At 40.4% G+C, this 23,851-nt stretch overlaps 3 protein-coding genes across 3 annotated transcripts in view; 2 read left to right on the forward strand and 1 right to left on the reverse strand.

Annotated features, from left to right (window-relative positions):
• Positions 1–5,752, forward strand: part of LOC137879680 (zinc finger protein 385A-like) — a 34,306-nt gene extending 28,554 nt beyond the window's left edge. Inside the window, exons 4-8 of the mRNA XM_068720583.1 lie at positions 386–560; positions 1,021–1,338; positions 3,295–3,482; positions 3,582–3,668; positions 3,796–5,752. Of these exons, the coding sequence (XP_068576684.1) occupies positions 386–560; positions 1,021–1,338; positions 3,295–3,482; positions 3,582–3,668; positions 3,796–4,029 (1,002 nt within the window). The 3' untranslated portion in view covers positions 4,030–5,752. The remainder of the gene's footprint in view (positions 1–385; positions 561–1,020; positions 1,339–3,294; positions 3,483–3,581; positions 3,669–3,795) is intronic.
• A 1,602-nt stretch (positions 5,753–7,354) lies between these two features.
• gpr84 (G protein-coupled receptor 84) lies at positions 7,355–9,827 on the forward strand. Its single transcript, XM_068720617.1, has 2 exons — positions 7,355–7,413; positions 8,076–9,827. Exon 2 carries the CDS (start codon positions 8,084–8,086, stop codon positions 9,320–9,322), a length of 1,239 nt encoding a protein of 412 aa, XP_068576718.1. The 5' UTR covers positions 7,355–7,413; positions 8,076–8,083; the 3' UTR covers positions 9,323–9,827.
• A 1,286-nt stretch (positions 9,828–11,113) lies between these two features.
• Positions 11,114–22,206, reverse strand: stat2 (signal transducer and activator of transcription 2). The gene is made up of 24 exons (XM_068720616.1): positions 22,025–22,206; positions 21,549–21,680; positions 21,303–21,447; positions 21,093–21,188; positions 20,566–20,658; positions 20,388–20,466; positions 20,164–20,243; positions 19,903–20,054; positions 19,221–19,379; positions 19,039–19,128; positions 17,732–17,791; positions 17,511–17,531; positions 17,300–17,393; positions 16,990–17,037; positions 16,785–16,868; positions 16,543–16,641; positions 16,271–16,406; positions 15,230–15,282; positions 14,183–14,268; positions 13,931–14,067; positions 13,634–13,822; positions 13,480–13,534; positions 13,172–13,263; positions 11,114–11,973 (listed from the first exon to the last, which is right to left on the reverse strand). Exons 2-24 carry the CDS (start codon positions 21,677–21,679, stop codon positions 11,750–11,752), a joined length of 2,403 nt encoding a protein of 800 aa, XP_068576717.1. The 5' UTR covers position 21,680; positions 22,025–22,206; the 3' UTR covers positions 11,114–11,749.
• Positions 22,207–23,851: the final 1,645 nt, after the last annotated feature.

Raw genomic sequence — 23,851 nt, forward strand, 5'->3', positions numbered from 1 at the left:
TGGAGTCTTAAGTGTTTGGTTAATTTCCTGTTTTTCAAACGTATTGAACATACATATCAAAGATAACTGGTTTTAGATTTGAAAGCTTTTTGCATTTACTTGGTAATGAACATCTGAAAAGCCCATCTTTAGCTATTAAATTCAACTGCATATGACTGCACAACTAACCAGACAAACAAGAACAAATAAGACAAACATGTAGATATAAAGCTGACTGGCAACAGAAAAGGGCACATAAATATCGGTTCACATGGCAGTGTGTGTTCACTGCCGACATGGTGATCAAAATTAAATGTTCTTTTAAAAATGGATATATGAATCCAGTCGTGCAAAATCAAATACATTAATTCATGTAAACCTCTGATATATCTTGTTATTTTGCCAGAGCCAGGCTGAGGCCCACTACAAGGGCAACCGCCATGCTCGGAGGGTGAAGGGGATCGAGACATCCAAGACAGCTCGTCTCCAAGAGGGCGACAAGCAGCACCCTCCCCTCACTGCTTCTCCCTCCCCACCAGGCCCCTCGCCATCTAGCCCTGAGCCTGATCCTAATAAGCAGGGTGAGCATCACCTGTGACAAATAATGTTACACACACACACACACACACACACATCTGTCACAAAACAGTAAAGATACGCAACACAGCTGTTGTGTAAAGTGATTGGATAGAAACTAACCAGAGAGCAGTGTTGGTGCCCGGTTTCTTCTAAGAAATGTAGTGATAATATGATTTAATCAGAACTTGCAAATCTGATCACCAGAAAAGAAAAAAAACATTTATTCTAACAACCTGCATGCATTTCTCTGATCTATACAGATCCAAAGATCTGACTTCATCACACAGTTCTATATAGAGTTGAACTATGACAGTAGACAAAAAACAGATGTTAAAATTACACAGGTGTATATTCATCCTCAGAGAGGTAAAGTTATTTTCACACAACAGGGTTCAAGAGTTAATTATATGGTTGACTTTCCGTACATTATTCACTAACCTCAAAACTTTGTGCTGTTTACAGATGACACCCAATCCTGTCCCAACGCTAACAAGTCACCTTTGACCCCTAGCCGCCTTCCAACACCCATACTGAGCTCAGATGCAGGATGTCCCCTCTTGACTTCTGTCAGCACACCTTTGCTCTCCTCTCCCTCCGCCATCGTGGCCCTCGGCCCCCAGCCTGCAGATCCAGCAGCGACTGGTCTTCCTGAAACCCCATCCCCAGCACCCAGCACTTCTTCAGGAGAGTCAGAGGAAGACAAAGCCAAGAAGCTTCTCTACTGTTCCCTGTGCAAAGTAGCTGTTAACTCTCTCTCACAACTGGAGGCACATAACAAAGGTAGGTTAACTCCAACACTGCTTTGTGGGAGTGCACATACAGTTTTCGTAGGCCCGTAACACCAGAGTATGCACTATCTTGGAGAGAAATAAACCTTTACAAACGACAGCATTATGTATTATGCACTCTTAAAAGCAACTTCAGAAACCCCGAAGCATGGCCTTTTTCAAAGTTATGCATTTAATCTGCATTTTAAAGATGGTGCATTGGTGCCACTTAGTGGTAGGATTGCCTGGTTAAAACACTGCATGGTGTAGATAAGTGATCTCATTCTCTACCACCTACAATATATATTGTCGCACGCAGTAAATGCAACTACAGGAATACCCTCCTATCTCAAATAGATATCATGACAGTAACAGCTTTAGAGTGTGTTCACTTTTTAACAAACCTTTAGTAGCTGTTCTGGAGGTCACATAACATTACATTACATTATGTTACAGTCATTTAGCAGACGCTTTTATCCAAAGTGACTTACAATAAGTGCATTCAACATTGGTAATCAAAAGAACTACTAGTCACCAGAAGTCATAAGTACATCTCCTTTTCCAAACAAACATCTAAGAGCATGAAGCAGAGCATAACTCAGAGCCAAAGTACAGTGCAGAAACAAAGAAAAACAGTTAGTGCAAAAAAGTAATACGAATACAATAAGTGCAACAAGCTAGTATGAATACAATAAGTGCTAAGTGGAAGGCTCAGGGTAGCACTTCCTGAAGAGGTGGGTTTTCAGCCTGCGCCGAAAGATGGGCAGCGACTGCTGTCCTGACGTCAGTGGGAAGTTCATTCCACCACTGTGGGGCCAGGACAGAAAAGAGCCGTGACCGGGTCGATCGGCCGCAGGGACCTCTGAGCGACGGGGCAACCAATCGCCCCGAGGCAGCAGAGCGAAGTGGTTGGGCGGGGGTGTAGGGCTTGACCATGGCCTGGAGATAGGAAGGAGCTGTTCCTTTCACTGCCCTGTAGGCTAGCACCAGAGTCTTAAACTGGATGCGAGCTCTTACAGGTAGCCAGTGTAGAGAACGGAGAAAGGAAGTTGTGTGGGAGAACTTGGAGCGATTGAACACCAGGCGAGCTGCAGCTTTCTGGACAAGCTCCAGAGGTCTGATGGCCGACGCCGGGGCTCTGGCGAATAGAGAGTTGCAGTAGTCCAGGCGGGAGATGACAAGAGCCTGGATGAGAACCTGCGCCGTCTCGTCAGTGAGGAAGGGGCGAATCCTCCTGATGTTGTAGAGCAGGAATCTGCCAAGCACGCAGCGATGCGTGTCTCCACTTGGGTGTCACCGGGGGTAAATGACAAGACCAGCTGGGTGTCATCGGCATAACAATGGTAGGAGAAGTCATGCGAGCGAATAACAGAACCCAGAGATGTTGTGTAGAGCGAGAAGAGAAGGGGGCCCAGGACTGAACCTTGCGGAACCCCCGTAGTCAGCATGCGTTGTTCCGACACGACCCCCCTCCAGGTCACCTGGTAGGATCGACCTGTCAGGTAGGATGCAAACAGGGAGAGTGCAGAGCCTGAGACATCCATCCCCTCGAGGGTGTAGAGGAGGATCTGATGGTTCACAGTGTCAAACGCCGCAGACAAGTCCAGGAGAATCAGAACAGAGGAGAGAGAGTTAGCTCTCGCGGCGTGAAGCGACTCTGTCACCGCAAGGAGGGCTGTCTCTGTTGAGTGACCCACTTTGAACCCGGACTGGTGGGGGTCCAAAACATAATCATAACATAATCCTTGTTTTCCTAGTTGTCATGGAATGTTCAGATTTTGTAGCACTTTAATAACACGTCCATGTTTGCTTAACAGAAACAAAGTTCATTCTCGATTTTAGAAACGGCAGTTGAAAACATAATCTCACCACAAAGTCAATTTGGTATTTTGTATAAAATCTGCACTCCACACAGTAACATGGCCTTAATGGCCAACATAGATTATACCCTTCTTATTATTGATTCCAGGTACCAAACACAAAACCATTCTGGAGGCTCGGAGTGGACTGGGACCCATTAAAGCATACCCACGTCTTGGCCCTAAACCCAGCCTAGAGCAGGGAGGGGAGCTGTCTTCTGACCCCGACACTCAGGAACGCACCTTCCACTGTGAGATCTGCAACGTCAGAGTCAACTCAGAGCTGCAGCTTAAACAGGTGAGAAAACCCCACACAAAGATCCAAAGACCCTGAGTGATCCTAGTTTTCCAGCAATCTCAAAATCCAATAACACTGCTTTCTCATTTTATGTTTCAGCACATATCTAGCCGAAGGCATCGGGATGGAGTTGCAGGGAAACCAAATCCTCTTCTCAGTCGGCACAAGAAGCGCACAGACTTTATGGTAGAAACTCAGTTTTTCTCCCATATTCCATAGTCCATATTTCTCAATTTCAAATCATTTAGGTTTGAGGAGAACTCTTATATGCATTAATAAATCTACTTCTATTTTTCCTTGATCTTTCTCAAAGGAACTTCCAAAAACTTTGGGGGCTGGACTTTTACCAAATCCCCTGGCTGTTGCCGCAGCAATGGCAGCCGCAGCCTCCTCCAATCACCTGGCACTACGTTCTCCTTGCCCAACCTCCCACCCCCATCACCACCCCCATCACCACCTCCTACAGGGAACACCTCTCAGCCTGCTGAGGCCCGCCCCAGGTCCCATCCGCACCACGCATGGGCCAATCCTCTTCACTCCTTACTGACGGTGAGAGAATGAGGACGAATCAGGAAGAAGCACACTGTGAAGTGGAGGCCTGCAACCATGTGCCATCAAGAGCCAAATCAGCTGGTGTGGCTCCAGCTGCTGTTTCATAATAGCCTAATAAAAACAGTGAACATATGACTCTTCATGGTGCATACTGTGGTTGCAGACCACTACTGTTACGTTAACAGGGAGAAGCAGAGATAACGAATCTCAGACATTTCAAAGAGACTGTATGTTTCCATACTCCCTAGTTCCCCTTTATCACTCAACTATCTGCCAATCATCGCATAGACTCTGCGGGTAGTTTGAAGAGGAACTTCAAAACAAGTTTCTATCAAGCATGGACTTCTTTGACCATCCTCCAATCTGCAACTCACTAGTTATCTTCATCTAACATAATGATCCACTGTATCTGACTCAAAACCCTACCTCTCTCATGTTTTAAGTGTTCACCTCTGCAAGGATTCATTACATATCCAAAGCCTCAATGTAATCAAAACCACACCCGCTGGGTTAGATATAGTAGTTGCCTCTGATGTTAGCTGGTACCATAATGTAGCTGTCACAGTATAGTGGATTATACCACTGTAATGTTTTGTTTTTGAGACCTATAAAGAGAAAAGGTACCATCATTTTCCCTACTATTTCTGCAGTTACTGGTAAACATTTTTCTGTACTGTATGACTACATTTTCACAATTGGCCTAAATGGCCTATTTTTACCTCTGTCTGACAGAAACAGGAAGTCAAAGAGGAACAGCAAAAGGGAGGGAATTATGTCTTAAATTGTTCTGATGTGTACGTCAACCACATTTACAGTTTGGCAAAGGTAGACTTGTTGTGAAGAAGTAATTGCAACTGGTGCACTATGCAGCTATCAGTGTTTAAAATACAGTAAGTTGTAAAAAAAAATAAGAATAGAATGAGAAGGAGCACCCATGTCGTTCTTCTTTCTTTAGTGAAGGTCAAGATGCAACCGTCTCCAATTAAATAGTTCCCCTGATGAATCACCAGATTCTTCCTGAATGGCCACTGACAATACTTCACATTAAGTCTCACAAAGCACATAAGTAAAAGTCTGTGGCGAAAAGTCTATATGTAAATGGATCAAATACATTTAAAATGATGATCTATCATTTTCATCTGCACCTCACTGCGCAACACAGACAGGTTTCAGTGTCTTCATGAAATAGTTTCACTGTGAGCACAGCGGGAAAAAGATTGATTTATGACTTTAGTAGCAGGTCTTTATGTGCACATTTAATTTTACAATCCCATACGAGGTGTGTGGAGAACAGTGGGATGTTAGACACCAGCAATATGTTACAGAAGGAAAAGGACCACATATACACAGATGAGTAGTTGTATGCAAAAAAACAACACAAAATGGTAGTAATATAGGCTTGTACTTGGATAAAATGTTTAGTTTGTCTGCTCTGCCTTGTGTACTTCGACCCTACATGACCCTGAACCTTCCGTGTAAAACTGTCATGATGGCTTGTGAAACATTAGGGGGGCGCTTTAGGAAATGGAAACTGTAGCAATACTTTAAGCACTCCTGCTAACTTCTCTTGTAAACTGCAATAAAAACAAAATGTCTACAAATGTATGAATTGTTATCTAGGAGAAGTGTATTAAAACATTACTGTAAATGTAGTTTATTTAAAAAATTAGAAAAGGTACATGTTGGGGCTTCCTAATTGTTAACTTAAGACAAAATTGTGTATAACATCATTAAACTGAGATTATGGTTGTAAACAATGTCGACTGGTGATTTTATTTAGTTTTCTTCCAAATGTAATGAAATAACAATAAATCACAAATGCAGTAGTTTAGTAACATGATAACGTGAGTCATGTTTATTTCAAGTTGCTTTCTCTTTTGGCATATTGTACACTTCTAAAGTTAACATCAAAATATTTGTGATCAGAAGTTGATTACAGTTTTTACAGTTTAGTGCTGTGTGCAAACAAACAATAAGGTATGAAAGTTAAGAATAGAGAGCCTATAGAGGCCACTAAAGAAAATAAAAGGATGCACATAAAACAACGCACAAACAAGAAGCCTGACAATTAGAGGATGAGATCACTGCAGAAAATGACTTACGCTACACATAAAATAATAAATAAATAAACCACAGCTAACTTTATGTTGATAAGTTTAAGCCATAACAGGGATACCCTCTCATCTCAGCTTAATACAACTGACAACATTCAGCCAATTTTAGATTTTGTGGAAATTAAATTAGTCACTGACAATTTCAGTGTCTAAAATTTCACACTTTGGCTGGTGCAAAATGGTCTATTTTTACTTATGTGACCGAAACAGGAAGTCTAACTGCAGCAGTAGAATTGTAAAATTTGTGTCTTAAAGCATTCAGTCTCATATGTTCATCCCTTATTCATCATCGCAGTTGCAGTGAAGAAGTAATTCCCACTGGACCACGATCAATGATTGCCCAGGAAAATACAATGAATGTGGAAAGAGTAATTTAAGAAAAACAATGAGCAAAAAAACAAAACAATGTACTCTAGTATCTTCAGTGTAACTTTAGTTAATGTGTAACTGTCACAACTCAAATGGTTTCCCTGATGACTCACTAGATTAGTTCCCAAATGACCCACAATAACCATGTGCCAATCATCTCTTTAGTGATTTGTATATATGGAAATTATTTAATTAAAATGGTGAGCCATGTTTTCTCAACTGCACCACAACCACCACCACAATGCGTAGTTGAACAGAAAGGTCTCAGTGTCTTAAAGCAGCAGTTCCAACAGCACAGAGGGAATAGGTACTGTATGATTACACTACATTTAACACTAGACCTGGGTGATGCCTATACAAATACACTTGACCTGACCACAAACACAAACTTCTTTCACTTTCATAAATGTGTCACAAGCACTGTTAAGTAGTTTGAGTAGAGCTTTTTTAAATATATATATATATAAATCATATATGACAAAGTATTTTAGTTTTACTCAAATATTTGTTGATGTGGGTACACAACACATGTTAAACATAGTAATGATCAAAATAGTTGATCTACTGAGGACATACAGTCCCTTGTGATAAATTACTTGCATATATAAGCAATACATATATAAAATATAATGTAAATGTAAAAAATATTTTTCAATAATATAATACATCGTTTCCACATTTGGTTATTACATTTGAAAAAAAAAAGTTGTTAAGGAACTACACAAGATTAGGCTTACCTAATTTCAACATGAACTGGAAACCCTACGTAATACCATTTAGCGTAGAGGGAACTTGAGCAACAAAGAAGATTCACATAAAATGTAACAGCAGGAGGAAGCCAGACATTCAGTGCACCAGATCACTGCAGAGACTGGCAGAAATCTTTAGATTTTAAGGTGAGAAATTCATGATTGTTTTGTGTCAAAATAGTCTAATATATATATATATATATATATATATAGATATATATATATATATATAAATATATATATATATATATATATATATATATATATATATATATATAAATATATAAATATATATATATATATATATATATATATATATATATATATATATATAATGTATCTGAAATCCCTTTCTGTTTTTTTATTGTATGTGTTATCAATGTTAAATTATTGGTTGTATAGCATTACTAATATGCTTGTAATCTAATATGTTTGATTCATAATCTATATGCAGAATTCAGCCTATACATATAATACCTAATAATGGCTAATGACTTTATTATTTGTGCTTGGCAGACAATGTATTTCAGTTTTATATGACATTACAATCAATTATACTAAATCTGCAGAAAAAAACCTTGAAAATGATCTTATACTTAAAACGGCTCACAAAAATATAATGAAACTGTCAGATAGAGGTCTTTGTTCAAAAGGAAGTGGTATATCTAGATATCTAGAACACATTTAACTTCCCTTTTCACCTGTGGCACTATTGCAAAGAGGGGTGGGGAGGACTGGGTTTCTGTATGAGTTAAACTTTCCGACATGCACATTACAAAGAAGCTAATCTTCTTTCTGAATCCTGTTAGTTGACAGAATGCTGATGAACCACACAAACCAAACAGAGGATGACCTCTTCTCCTGCTACGGTCCTTCAGTCGTTGGTTACCGGTACTTTGCGGTGCTGTGGGGATGTGCTGTGACCATCACTGGTACGGTGGGGAACCTGATGACCATTCTGGCCTTCGCCTTAGACCCACGTCTGAGGACTCGCTTCAATGTGCTCATCGTCAACCTGGCCTCAGCTGATCTCCTGTACTGCACCATATTGCAGCCCATATCAGTTGACTCTTATCTACACCTCAGGTGGCGCAGTGGTCAGCTCTGGTGCAGTATCTTCGGCCTGCTCCTCTTCCTCTCCAACTCTGTCTCCATTATCACACTCTGCATGGTAGCAGTAGGCCGATATCTCCTGGTCACAAAAAGGGCCGTGTTTGACCGTGTCTTCTCTGACCGTGGTCTTATTTCACTCCTGATCTCAGCCTGGGCACTGGGCCTGGCCAGCTTTGGCCCACTCTGGCCTGTTTATGTGTTTGTGCCACAGGTGTGCACATGCAGCTTCCATCGCACCAGGGGTCGTCCCTACAGCACCATCCTGCTCTTTTTCTACTTTTTTGTTGGTTTGGGCTGTGTTGGTGTTTTCTACCTCCTCATCTACAGACGTGTCCAGATTGCCTCACAAGCTCTACTCCGCTACAGGCCAAGCCGCCGGTCCTCCAGAAAGAAACCAGCTTCTTCAGCACAAGGGACTGATGATAGTGGTGTAGAGAGTGGCATGGCAAAGACATGTAGCTGTGAGATAAGCAGCCAGGCGGATCTAGCCAAAAATACGGATGAGATAACTTGTGACAAATCTGCCATTGCCCCAAGTTCATCAGCAATCAAGTCTCCCTCTGATATCGTCCCAGCATCACCTTTATCCACACCTGTTCCCACCACTGCAGCGCCCTCCTCCCACTCAGGAACTTCAGGAGATGATGACGAATTTAAGCGTGTGACACGCATGTGCTTCACTGTTTTTCTGTGTTTTGTGTTCTGCTTTGTCCCCTTCCTGTTGCTCAACATAGCCGACAAACATAACCGCGCCCCGCAGGTACTGCACATGTTCTGTGCAAACCTCACCTGGCTGAACAGCTGCATCAACCCTGTGCTCTACGCTGTCATGAACCGACAGTTTCGACAGGCCTACCATGTGTTGCTCAACAGGGCTGTTGCACCATTTAACTGCCTCTGGACCTGGTGGTCACCTCTGAAATCCTACACTCCTGGAGCTTAAACTTGCCTGACTTAGACCCAGTTTAATATTATTTTCTTGAAGCAACACAGCCATAGGGCAGCTTACATTCCACCACTATTAACTTTTAGGTTGCTTTTCTATGTTACATTTATGTTGCATTTAGAGATGCGCCAATACTGACATCGGATATCAGTCCGATACTGACTCAATAGCTAGAACAGGTATTGGTGATAATGGGGCAATTTTGGTATCGGATACTATTATTTTAATAAATAACAATTTAGAACATTTATATCTATGTATTTATTTGTTATATTTTGTTTTACAAAGTTAGGAAAGCAATGTTTAAGTCAAGTCCGATGTTACCTTTCACAAGCTGTAAAATAATGATCCCAGTCCCCTCCACACAGTGAGGCATACAGCTTAATAATTAAGTACTGGTATCAGTATCGATAGCTGTATCGGGAATGGAAAAGTCAGATTAATGCATCCCTAGTTAAATTGAATTACCAAAATTCCAGGCTCCATTACTTCACAACCTCCATGTTTTACTCTGTTCTTTTTTTTGTTTTTCTTACAGTAATGTACAAGATTACATTATGTGTTTATGTTATGTATGGAATAAATTTTATTTTGTACTACACAATCCCCACAGGTGCATTCAGAATGTTGAATTAGCCCATGCGTCATCACCACTAGTGTCTATTAAGTCATATGAGAAACCACCAATGTTACGAAATCAGCACACGATATTCCTCTAGAACACAACATGCCTTATATCAGTAATTCAGGAACTTCGAACTGTGTCTCAACCCTGTATTGCCCCTTAAATGCTGACAGTACAAGACTGATGATAAATAGTGTTCAGGTGATCTGGTCTTTAGTGTGGCATGTGGGTGGAGTGTGCTTGTGTTTGCATGTTTGAGTTGTGTCAATTCACTTATTGACGATCCCGAGAAATGCAAATAACATTCATACTCATGTCCACACTCCACCCTCACGAGGTGATTCATCTTTCAAGAAGACTAACACAAGAGAACATCAAGGCTGTACCACTTATTACACACATAGAAAACTAAGTGAGTCATTATTATTACATTATTTTGTCAGAAACTTTACTGGTCGGTAAGTGCAAAGAAAATATTAAAATTTGACTTTTATGTAGCATTTTCAAGTCAAGGGATCACAAAAGTCATTCATTCTAACGTTATACCATATTCCATTTAGAAATTACTCCTAAATATATTGTGATATTTCACCAGGGACCTAAATGTTGGACTGATAGACAGGTAAACAAGGTAAACATTAACTTGCCAACACAGCTAGCAGTTAAAAATAAAACGTATCTAACATTACAAACTTTCAGTCCTTCGAAGGCACGTGAAATGTAAATAACGTAAACGTTATTTGTGAAAATAAATTACTTGGGGTAATGCTCGCTTCCAACTAGAGGTATCTTAATAACATTACCGACAGAGAATCAACGGTTCAAGTTGTTTCATCGTCAGCTAACGTCAGTAACCTAAACGTTACTCCAACGTGATGGTTTGCTGAGACAGCTGTCTGGTTGGTGAGGGTGAATAAAACTCAACCATAATGTGAAGTACATAAGATACACATTTTTTAAGAGAACCTAAAATCTTAGTAGAGCCACATATTTTGGTTTTATTTAAACAATGAATGCATTTTTAATATACGAGTTTAATAAGATTTGGTGTTGCAGTCTGAAAGTCTATGAATTCAATCTGCATTAACAAGACACAGTGAACATTGTATAAAAAGTTAATTTAGTTAATTTACAACATTTAATTTAATGAACGAAACATACAATCAAATCATTTCCCTTTTTATTGGTGATGAAGTATCATTTTCGATTTAAATGAGCAGGTTGATATAAAAGCATATAAGTGCCATGTGTCAGAACAATGTATCACAAGCTGCAGGAGGCAACAATAAAGTGAACTCAAAGGAACTCACAACAAACATTGAAACAATAAATTATGTGCAGTCTGCACAACATACTCTGCTTACATGGTTCTACATCATTCCTTAGATGTCTTATCTTAAAGTAACAGCTGCATGATATTTGAGATATCTAATACAGGTGCCTGGGACACTAATGGAGGGGATATTAGTCCAGCTAATTCAATTATCTCTCTTTCGTGTCTTCAAATAGTCTCATTGAATCATTAACAATAATACAACATGATAAAGGGGAATTATAAAGGTGATCTTCTAATGATTTCAAAGTGCACAGCTTCATTCAAATCCTGACTGAAAAAGCAAATATCTTAATTAACAGAGAGGCTGTCAAGTATTTCAGATTAAAATTGCAAACTAATATGTTCACAGTAGATTTGCTACATATGCATATGTTTTATGACATGGGTGTTGTAATGCAAGTAGCTAAAAGTAAAGCAGACGATGAATGATACAGTGGTTTGGCTAAATATACAAAACAGAGGCTTATTGGAAAATGCTTCCACAGGATTGTGGGGGCAGGCAATTAAATCCTGGAAGACCGAAATCAGGCAGCAATGGCTCATCTTGCAAGATGTCAGAATCAGCAAAGATGGTGGGGTTGTTGAGATACATCAGTAGCTCATCCTCTGCAGCCGAGTCAGACAGCATGGGATCAGGGTGATACGTTTCCAGAGGTGACTGCAGTGAATGAGGACTGCCGTCTTGTTCTGAGAGCAGAGAAAAGGACAAGAGAAAGATAATGTTTCTACTGCCGTGGCTGTGTTATCTATTTGTGGTACTGCTTTCACAAAAAAGTGATGTGCGATGCAACCCATCAACAGAAAAAAAAGAAAGTACAAACCGATGCTGTAGGATTTGATTTTGCACAAGATTCTCGTGAATTGCATGCAGGCGTGGTACTTTTCTTTCAGCTCATCAAATAATTCAAGTTCTCTAACAGTATTCAATACACTAGGTTTGTTCAACTGTTTTAATAACTCAATTAAAAGCACTTACTGCCTTTTGGAAATCATAAAGGAATAGTTCAGCATGTGTACTTACTCCCTTTCTGTCAGAGTTAAAAGAGAAGATCGATTCCACTCTCATAGCCGTCCATTAAACATAAGCAAACCACAAACAGCTGGTTAGCTTAGCTCGAAGACTGGAAGCAGGGAATCAGCTAGCCTGACCCCGTCAAATATTTGGTTGTGGCCAAGAAAAAGCCCAGCACATAAAAGCTTATTATTGTTTTAACATGTTGGATTTTGTATGGACTTAATAAAATAAAAATAACTTTTATAATTAGTGAATTTAAGAGGGGCTGGTAGAACTTTTACTTTTACCAAAATGGTACATAGATCTGCAGCTTGAAGACTGTAAGATTAAATGCTATCGCTGCCACAATTACTCAAGAGTGATAATTTTGTTTAAATCAAACTATAATAGTACAGTCATATTATCTTTGATTTCATGATTAATCATTACTGTTGGTATTGTTTAACCTATGGCTATGTGCTGTTTCTATTTCACAATGTCTTTCCATCGATTTTACTACTTACACCAAGCAAAGTGTTGAAGAATTCAAGCATCAGATGGTAGAATCAAAAAGCTATAAACAATTAAATAAATGTGTTAGTAACAGTTTTGCTCAAACCAATCATCGGTAGATTATATGTTCAGTAGAGCAGACTACTGTACATGTGCATGCAGTAGAAGCAGCCCACAGCCCCACGGGGGTATAAGTTAGAAGTTCAACAGTTTCATAGCTGTCGCTTGACATCTGTCTTGACAGCATCTTCCCCAATCATTTCCCACAGCGCAGGGTCAAAATAGAGAGGGCAACACAGAGCTCTGTGACGAAGGGAGAGTGATTTGTTTGGATGCGGTTTTCAGCTGGATGGGACAGCAAGGAGAGCCATGACTCACCCGCTGTCTCTCCACACAGGGCATTCATTGGCTCCGAGCCTTCACCCTGTACCATGTCAGAGGACATGGGTGACCTAGCCTCCAGTGTGTTCCTACATGACCAATGACAAACAGCCATTACAACCAGTTGCTCATGACATTAAAAAAGGGGGGGTGGGAACACTACTTCTCAGACGAAGCAAGTGCACTTTTAGTTTGTAGTTGTTGTTTCTGTATTAAAAAAAGCACATTTAGAATATATAGGATTATTAACAAGTATTCTAAAAAGCAAGATGCTGTAAACCAGCCTGGAGGAAAAATACACTTACTCCTTTGAAACAAATACCAGCTTGGTTTTGATGTACTTTATGTAAGGACTGTCACCTGGAAGAGAATCAGTTTAGAAATGAATGTGTCATATTTATCCCAAACACCATCAATATACTGTAATTGTACTCAAGCAAAAACATTTGATGCCCTTACTTCCACTCTTCTCAGAGTAGTATTTTCCAAAAGCCTCGTCTTTAGGGGTGTTGGGATAAAGGTAGAGAAGAGGACATTCTGGGATGTTTTCAGCTTCTAAGATCTGGTAATTCCTGATGATTTCTTGGAAGGGAATCTGGCAGAGATCCACCTTGGTGAAGGGCTGGACTGTCTTCACTTCAGGCTCACCTACAATACACAGAGGATGATAGTGTCTGATGTTTATACTAGATGTGTCTACCAAGTAACAATTTTAGACCATATTTTAGAATCATTAGGAAATAAAAAATATGTCACCAGTTATGGTGATTTCCACCCAGGAGAAGGTGATTCCCCCAATGACACTTTCACTGAAGCGTAACAAGAAGGTGCCTCTCTGTTTCTTCTTCAGGAGGGACTTCTCTTTGCCTTTGCTCACAAAACCCATGATGAGGCTACAGTACAGAAAAAAAGTCTTACATAAAACAAGGAACTTCTCCTATTTTCCAATAATTAAAAAAGCATGAGCTCAACTGCTTCACATTAAACCCTAGTTCGACTAAAACATACCCATCCCTCCACAGGTCTTCAAGGTATGCTTTCACCATCACTAAGATGCCATCAAACCACACCCAGAACGTGTCAGGAGTATTTTCCTGTAACAAAGGGTGTGGAAAAGGTCATCAATTCACACTTATAGTATATTCCTTAACACTAAACACACACGACTTAGGCTACATCCACACGGCGTTTCAGCCATCGTTTCCGAAATGATCTCCGTCCATACTACACGCCTGAAAACAAATATCACGTGACTCTTCACGTTCACTGGGCATGCGCCGATGTAAACAGGAAGTAGATTGTCGTATTTTGTAACTAAGCAACCAGAGTAATAAAGTAGTCTTTAATGATCGTAAGTACGTGTTTGATACTTAAGATCTTCTCTCAAATCTTCCTCTATAAACTCAAACAGATACAGTTCGTGGAAAGTTGTATAAGTTTTATTTTTCAGACTTAACGTTAGTTACAGCGCTGCGGGTCTCTCTCTCCCTCTCTCCGCTCACTGATCTCTCTCTCTCCCTCTCTCCGCTCACCGATCGCTACAATAATAGCTGTTTCCTCCGCAGAGATGCAGACTTAACTGGACAACAGCTGCTAGTAAAGACAACAAGGTCAGCAATGCCTGTAATCAGTTGTCCGCGTTAAATTAACCTGGTAGTCGATCGCGGGTGTCTACGTCATCGTTTCCAAACTTCTGCGTTTCCGCCCGTCCACACAAATACGCTACCCGGAGTTTTCAAAGTTATCCGGCTTCGGGATCGTTTCTAAACTCCTCCGTTTACGGTGCTCGAAAACGCCGGCGTAGTGTGGACGCTCAGTGTAAACGGAGCAAAACATATGCGTTTCCAAACGAAAACGGAGTAGTGTGGATGTAGCCTAAGAATCTGCGGTCACGTGAGGCTGCAACGCTCTTTGTAAAGAAACACAAACTGTACGATGGATAAAATTTGATGTGCACAGCTTGTTTTTGATGAAAAAAAATGGAGATATTATGAGTCAAGTGGTTAGGGTTAAGGTTAATGCTGAAAGCTATTTTCTAAGACTCAGTATTCTTACCTTGGTAAATTTTGACCAAGCTACTTTGCAGGTGTCATATTTCTGCTGCTTTCCTGGTGAGATGGAAAATAAATGAAGCATTATGCAACTGTCACTCACAATAATAAAACATGCATACAAGCCATGGAAGACAGTGAATTACAGCGGGCAATCCTTTTGATCATAATCTGATACAAAGCAATAAGTCCTGCTGGATGTCATCATTATTCCAATGGTACTGTTAACAAACTTTTTCACAAAGATGTATAATAATTGAACAGCTGTCATGAAGCTGTGAGAATTCACTCACACTTTTGAAGTTTTCAGCTTGACACTAATGTGTCTTCTTTCACTTTTAGTGGTTGTTCTAAATGAAGAAATAAAAACTAAATAAAGAAATGTTAAGTTGTGGGCAACTTCTTTTGCTTGATCAGGGGAGAAAGTGGTAAAAGAGTACAGATTTACCACCTTCCCCAACGGTTAGAGTTGGACACAACATGTACGATCAGCTCTATTCTTACGAGAAACTGGATGGACAAAATAGGAAACACCAACCAACTGATGCAGGGATTCTTTTAGTCAAATAATGTCTATCCTTCCAAATGGCATCCAAAAACATTTTTACACTAATGCCTCTAGAGCTTAGACATGTTGCTGAGGCATTGAGTTATTTGTGGGGTGACCGTGGCTAAGTGGAGAGCAGGGCCGCCTTTCAATCAGAGGGTTGGCGGTTCGATCCCCGGCTCCTGCTCTACTAGTCTCGTGTCAATGTGTCCTTGAGCAAGACACTTAACCCCAATTGCTCCCGTAGCTGCGTCTACGGTGTGTAGATAGATACTGAATTGTAAGTCACTTTGGATAAAAGCGTCTGCTAAATGACTGTAACGTAATGTAATGTTTTATCTTTAAATGTAAAGCCATTCAGTCTTACACCTTACTAAGGTGTTTCCTGATATTATGTTTGAGTCACCGATGAACAAATTCAGCCCTATTTTTAGACAGAACAACCACAAAAATAAGCAAAGGCAAGCAACGGAAGCAGAACATCAAAGCAACATTTACCAAAGAGTCTGTGTGCAATCATCTCCAGCTGAGCCTCATTCAGACCACGTTTAGTGGCAGAGAGAAACTGCCAACTCAACATCTCTCCAAACAGCGGCCAAGTGGCTGCAGGAGAGTTTCCAAAGAACACGACATCCTGGAGAAACAGACGCACATTAACAAATATAAACGCAATAACATTTCTAATAGCACCATAAAATGCTACATGGTGTGTGTGTGTGTGTGTGTGTGTGTGTGTGTGTGTGTGTGTTAGTCTCTCTGGGACCTCGCACCTTTGTGTCCACACTGAGCAGATTGAACCAGAGGACAGACGCCCAGGCGCTCTGCTGCTGGCTGGAGTTGGAGATGATGACCACCGGGATTGAGGAGGCCTAAATTAGGTCCCAGGGAACGATAACATGTATTTAGGTCATATTACCATAAACAAGACAATACAAACAACGACATAATGCTTAATTTGTATACAGAGCAGGATGCAGTCGTGTATCAAGAAAGGAAGCAGAGGAAACTCCACCTGCAGCTCAACTAACAAGCCTTTCATCTCAAATACAGTGTCAAAGTAGATGATGTGCAGCTCCTCTGTGACACTGAGAGAAATCTGTCAACACCAAAAAACACACACGCAGTTCATTATTTGGTCGTTCACATCTCCTTGAATTATGACTCGAGTTAAGCTGTGAGCACAGATGATATCTTCAGGACCGCTAACGTCTACTCACATCACTGACTCCTTTGCCGCCACCTCCAGACTTCTGCTCCTTCAGAGTCTACAGACAAAGAGTGTACACAAAATAAATCAAGCAGCAATATTACCATGTGGGATTAAAGACATTGTCGTTAAAGGTTTTCGTCTTGATCACTACACTTTAGCTTCTGGAGACTGATTTATGTGTTCACTTGAAAATGTCGACAGTTAAAGATTTATCCCTCAGATGTCGCAATTAATAAAGGCTTTTTATCTTATTGTTGATAAGAGTTGTATCCGTTGTCATTTCATATTTATTCTCTTTTTAAATCATTATCACTCACAAGATGTCTGAAGTCTGCCACCATGCCTCCACTCTGGCTCTCTGCCATGTTCAAGGCCTTGGTTTTGGTCCCAAGGACATTAAAACGCCGATATCTGCAAACGTACAAGGTTTTGTAAAAACAAACTCACATCTAATGCTAAAGTTCAATACAGTTCTTCTTGAAATACCACTTGACATGAAAGACTAAGTTATACAAAACAAACACTCACCCTTTGATCTGAGGAGCCTCCCTAATTTCAAGAGGGAGAAAAACAGTGAAAAAGCAGTGAAGTCATGAAGTCAAGAACTAAAGATGCAGGTTTGCTGTGTGTGTGTGTGTGTGTGTGTGTGTGTGTGTGTGTGTGTGTGTGTGTGTGTGTGTGTGTGTGTGTGTGTGTGTGTGTGTGTGTGTGTGTGGTGAAAGTAACTCAAACTAAAGGAGGAACCTCACCTGTCCATGGACACATCCACTTTCATGGAGTGGTTCAGCTCAGGGAACTTAACAAGAAGCCTGAAAACATTAAATCAGGTGTAAGATTTTAGAAATATAAAAAGGCTGAATAAGTAGGATTTGACGATTCCAAGTTTTTTAACACAGAACTCAAAGTTGGTCCCTCGTTCTTGGCTCAAGGACACCAGAAGCACATGGCCCCTGACTGCGGTGAGGGGGCTCTAGTGGGTTTGGGAAACGCTTTGTTCCTTTGACGTTTCGCCTCACTGTATTTGCATTATTTCTTAGCTTCCTCTTCATCTGGCACCTGGTCCCTTCGTTGTTAAATAAGATACACTGCCTGGCCAAAAAAAAAGTCGCCACCAAAAAAAAAGGTCACACACTCTAATATTTCGTTGGACCGCCTTTAGCTTTGATTACGGCACGCATTCGCTGTGGCATTGTTTCGATAAGCTTCTGCAATGTCACAAGATTTATTTCCATCCAGTGTTGCATTAATTTCTCACCAAAATCTTGTATTGATGATGGTAGAGTCTGACCGCTGCGCAAAGCCTTCTCCAGCACATCCCAAAGATTCTCAATGGGGTTAAGGTCTGGACTCTGTGGTGGCCAATCCATGTGTGAAAATGATGTCTCACGCTCCCTGAACCACTCTTTCACAATTTGAGCCCGATGAATCCTGGCATTGTCATCTTGGAATATGTCCGTGCCATCAGGGAAGAAAAAAATCCATTGATGGAATAACCTGGTCATTCAGTATATTCAGGTAGTCAGCTGACCTCATTCTTTGAGCACATACTGTTGCTGAACCTAAACCTGACCAACTGCAGCAACCCCAGAACCTAGCACTGCCCCCACAGGCTTGTACAGAAGGCACTAGGCATGATGATCCAGGTGGCGACTTTTTTTTTGGCCAAGCAGTGTAATACAGGTAGTATTATCTGCAAATACAGACACCCTCACACTTCTAGTCAGTCATAAGTGATGATTGAGAGGAATTATCGAAAGGAAAATCCTACTAATTCTGCCTTTAAGATACTACAGCCAGTCAACTGAGCTTAGGTGGGTTTAGCTCCACTGCAGCCCTTTGTTTTGGTACAGGTAGATTGAGTCGCTTCAGGTCAGTGGTCCGACATGCACAACTAGCAAACTAATAACGGCAATTATGCAAACTGATACTGATTACCACATCACAATGAAAGCATTGGTCGGAATGTACCTAGGAAAGGTCTGTATATATAAATTAAGTGAAACATGTACTAAAAGTAAATTTAAATAAATACATAGCATCGTAGTGGCACACTGACCTGGTCTTGACAGAGAACTGGACGTTTGTGCGGAGCACCAGGGGTCCTTTCCCCTGAGGCATGGAGGGCTGAGTCTCCACCACAAAGGAACTTCAAGAAACAGACAATAATGTCATGAAATCTAAACAGATCATTATAAGAGATCAAGAGAGTGTATGAAAGTGTGTCCTTAAAAGAGAGACCTCTTGAGTAAGTCTTTTAGAAGAGTATCGGCTCTCTTCTGCATTGTGGGTTTTTGGGCCTTCACCGGGTCGTTTTGATAGGACACTTTTCCTACCAGCTCCTCCAGCTTACCAAGAAACTCCCGCACCTGGAACAGACACACTGCCACACAGGTAAACCTACAAAACAAGAGGAAAAGAGCAAAAGTGATGATGTCCACACAAGTATTAAGAAAAGTAAAAATAACAAGAATAAGAGAAAACACCAACAAATGAAGACCATGAATTAGAGCTGCCAATGCCTAGTCAATTAATCAAATAATCGGTTGTGTTCTTTTGTTGATTAGTTGTTTTTCATGCTGTTTTCATGCTGAATAACTGACTTGTGAGCACATCTCTAGTTAACACAAGTTTTAAAGTGGTGCTGTTGTGTGATTATTTGTGCAGAAGGTCAGTTTTACAGATCTCTTGATTAAATCAAGTAATCGATTAGTCGACAAAATCGCATGAGTGTTAGTCGACTAGGAATTTCTTTAGTCGAGGACAGCCCTACCATGAATGTGATAAGTGGTGCTGAGATTGGGAAACTCAAATTCCACCAATAAAACAGTACTTTTTTCATATACAAAAGGACCATTGATATAACTGTTACAGCAAATGTTAAAGATTAAAACTGACGTGAAGCAGGTGGAGATGAACATACCACTTCTCTAGCTGATCCAGACAAACATTGTCTGGAGAGCCAATGCAGACCTTCTGCTGCCTCCTCTGCCACTCCACCAGCTCCTTCTTCACCAATATATCGATCAGGTCATCAGTCCTGTCCAGGATCTTATTTAGGTCCGACAGGGTGCTCTAAGAAGATTGTATGACACAAAAAGTATTATTATTATTTTTGAATCAGGAAAATATTTGAACTAAGGAGAGATGAAGGTGTTAATTAAGAATATTGATAACTTCGTACCTTTCTACATTCATCCAGTCTGTTGATAAGTAACTGAAAAACTTTCATTTGTTCCTTCTTCACTGCCTCATCTACTACAGCTGCATAAACGTTTCCACAGTGGGATCAGTTTCCATATATGAGAAAAGAGAACATGTAGCTGTGATTCAGGCCTCTTTATTACTCATCCTAAGAGAACATTGTCACAGCATGGAAATTTAACCAGAACATTTTAATCTGCTTACCTTCCATTTTATAGGTTTGGAATTTAAAATCAAACTCGTCCTGCTGCTCCTCCAGACAGAACATTGTATGATCCATGCACTATATCCCAAAAGTCCAGAGAATTAAAAAAAAGGATGAACAATGATATCTTTCAATTACAAATCACAACAAAATAGCATAAAGCAACATAATCTGCACCTGCACTTCATTCCGAAGGCCAGCCATTTTACGTTCAAGGTCCTGCTGGCTGCTGGTCTCCATGGCTTCTTGAGCTACATGCAAACACTGGACCTGAGAAAAGCAAAGGAGTGGGAGGAGCAGGTATAGAGATAAAGAGTCTTTCTCATGTGAAACTGGGAAATATTGTTTTCAGTGCAAAGAGTGTAAGTGGCAGTTAAAAGCAATATCATTGCATGGTGGAAAACCACACACTGAGTCCTGAAGTTTGTTGACACCTTGAACATATAGTTATAAGTTATGAATTAAGTAACAGTACACATCCACTCTTGGTGGCTGGTCTTTGAGTCAACAGCCAAAACATGGCAACTTTTTAAGTGACCATATTGTAAAATATTTGTTTGTAAAAAAATATCACGTGACAACTGTAATTTATTTTTCTAGAGCAATATGTGTGTAATTGTTACATGTGCATTGGAATGCTGTATACGCAGCAGGGTGTGTCCCATCTATTCTGTCACAATAAATTGATGAAATGTTCCCCTAACCTGCTCAGCCAGATCAACACTCTGCAGGATTTCCTTCTCTTTTCCCAAAAACCATAGGATTGCATTTGCCAAGGCACACGGGTCATCCAGGTACCTCTGTAGGGAGAGAAAGGTCAGATGGATATCAGAGTCAAAGCCATCATTATGATCCTAAGATAAAGATGTCACCCAATGGTGCTTTTGTTTTCCATTAATACCACCTGGACAAACCTGAAAGTTCTGTTTATAGCGTCTAATGTTGTGCTGCATTAAGAATGACTCCTCCTGGACAAAGCGGCTGTGCTGTATATCCAGATTCTCCAGCAGGACCTGGAACAGCGCCATCGCCAAGTCATGGTCCCGTGCTGCTCGTTGCCTAAAGAACAAAAAAAAAAACAAGATACAAATAGCAGAGCTTTACAAACAGGGTACTGTAATTAAAAGGTATAATATGGGTTGAATGATATGCTGCCTTACCACTCCTGCTTCTCTATCCAGGCTGACAGGTAGTGCCTCACATCCATAGGCAGAGCATCCCTGTCGTAGAGCTCATGTAGCTGCTGTGTGTAAGGAGCATGCAGCAGCATCAGTCGGTCCCACTGAGCCATCCTAACGCCAACATGCACACAAACAGCACACCACATTTATTGCGTGTGCACTAAAAGACAGCGTCATTACATTTCAAAGTGACAGGTTCAAAACAAGTCTGTAATCAACAATTGAAGGAGTAAAGTGCAAACTCTTCGACAACAGATGACCTGTGACTGATGACAGTACGGGCTGCAGACATGTGACTTATGTCTGCAAATGGTGTTATTATATTTTTAACAAGCCATTGGAGGTTGAGGACGAGTATAACGTTACCTTATTTGTACGTTACGTTAGCTTGTTTTGGGACGAACTGTCAGTAGACACCGTAGACAGGGCCCATTAGTAACAACATATTTGCTTACCTCGCTTTATGCTGTCAGACAGAGTCCACTTAGAAATGTCTTATAACTAACATTAACGAAATGGTCATTCAAGACAGGCGCATAGCAGCTCCTGTTTCTTGCGTTACTAGCTGACGTTAGTTGTAGCTGCTGCGAGACGTTTGTAAAACAAAACAACATCCATTTCCTTAATATTTTCCTAACATAGTTCTATTTCATTGGCTATCTAGTTATCCCTCCCAAGTGGTTCTTCTCAAACGACCATGGGCACCATTTTGGCTCTGACACAATTGCCGTTAAAGCACTTGAGAGCCAAAATGTTCGGATATGGTCAAACAGTTTCCTGGTGAGCGCAGAGCTAACAGTTCATTGGTCGAGCCGGTCACAGGACAGCGCGTGCTGTTGGTACATTTTTCACGTCAATCTGCAGCGAGGGGCGTGGTAAGCAAAATAGAAACTTACGGCCCCGGCTGAAAGTTTCCCGAGAAATGAGGTTGTGAAAGTGACGAAGCGAGAGTGTGACGCACTCAGGGGCGTAGCACGAAACTCTGTGCAAATATCCAAATATCCACTTCTTCATCTCCATACCTTCAAAGGTCTCTTCACCCCCATCATCCTCTGCACTGATTTCTGTCTCTTATTCAGCCTCATCTCTGGTGCAAGAGCCCATAGAAGCAAGGAGTTGTACAGTCTAGCCTATGATAAATCGGTATGGTATATCATTAATATATTTACTGATTAGCACCATTCAAGAAATAAATATTGCTGGCTGTGATGTGGTGAGGGAGAGAGAGAGAGAGAGAGAGATGTATGTGTCATAACCTGTATTGACTGATCTCAAAATTTAAGGTGGAAGTGTTCTTGACAGAATGGGTGACATTTTAAGAATAATGGACAGTTACAAGCAACTTAATAGGGTCACGAAAAGTCACCGAAACTTGATAATGGTGTCACATTATATGTTGATCAAGTTTATATTGCATGAACTTCGGACATGTACTTGTTTAAAATGTACTTATTTATATATTTTATTTTATCTTTCTTATTTGAATCTCCCCTCCCCTTTACTTTACTTGTTAATTTATGTTTTATTAATTAATTTTATTACAATGTCTGTACATAAGTGTGTGTATGTCTGTGTGAAGGGGGTTTGTGTGTTCTGTTCACTATGACTAAATGACAATAAACACAGTTTTGTAAATATCTTCCATATCCACATTTAACACACATTCATTTTATTTGTAGTTTTGTTCTTTCTGTTCAGTTTTCCTGAACTTTATATACACTAGAGACTATCATGCAATGGCATCACTCCAGCTGCAATGCTAAATTGGATCATGGGCATAAACTGGGGGGGCCTATTGCTCACATGTCTTCTGAGAGAACGTGGTGAGGAGTTGTTTACCATCCTATTTGATTTGGTGTGAAAATGATTACAAAATTATTATGACAAGCAATTTTCGTGGGCCTCACCACACATTTGGGCCCTGTAAATTAGTTCACATTGTCTTTGTCCACCGTTCCTGAACAAACTGGTTCCAAATCAGCAAACAACAAAAACAGGTTATGTGTCTCTGGTAGTCTGGTCCGAGTAACAAACTACTATATAGTTTGATCTGTATCATATTTTGTGTTTAAATTGATAATATTGATATTTGTATGTGAAATCCCAATAAAAGCAGAAAGTAAAAACTACAATAGGCTCTTAAACTCAGATTCAAGTACCATGACATTTTACCTCAGTTAATATAATTTATCATTTACCAGCACTAAGTAGCAATTTTTAAAGATAAAAAAAAATATTAATATTTTGTATTAATTTGTTTCTTTGGATATCAGGTAACTTCT

The sequence above is a fragment of the Cebidichthys violaceus genome, unplaced genomic scaffold (genome assembly GCF_023349555.1).
Source record: "Cebidichthys violaceus isolate CVI_PGR_0920_01 unplaced genomic scaffold, fCebVio1.0.p SCAF_25, whole genome shotgun sequence".
Taxonomy (NCBI): domain Eukaryota; kingdom Metazoa; phylum Chordata; class Actinopteri; order Perciformes; family Stichaeidae; genus Cebidichthys; species Cebidichthys violaceus.

Bases quoted from the DNA above. Each gene is read 5' to 3' on its own strand.
- gpr84 (XM_068720617.1), top strand. From the start codon at position 8,084: ATGCTGATGAACCACACAAACCAAACAGAGGATGACCTCTTCTCCTGC.
- stat2 (XM_068720616.1), bottom strand. From the start codon at position 21,679: ATGGCTCAGTGGGACCGACTGATGCTGCTGCATGCTCCTTACACACAG. The intron at 20,659-21,092 runs GTTAGGGGAACA...TGCTTTTCTCAG, and splicing joins GTGTTGATCTGGCTGAGCAG to GTCCAGTGTTTGCATGTAGC. The intron at 17,394-17,510 runs GTGAGTGTTTGT...GTACGTTTGCAG, and splicing joins GAGGCTCCTCAGATCAAAGG to ATATCGGCGTTTTAATGTCC.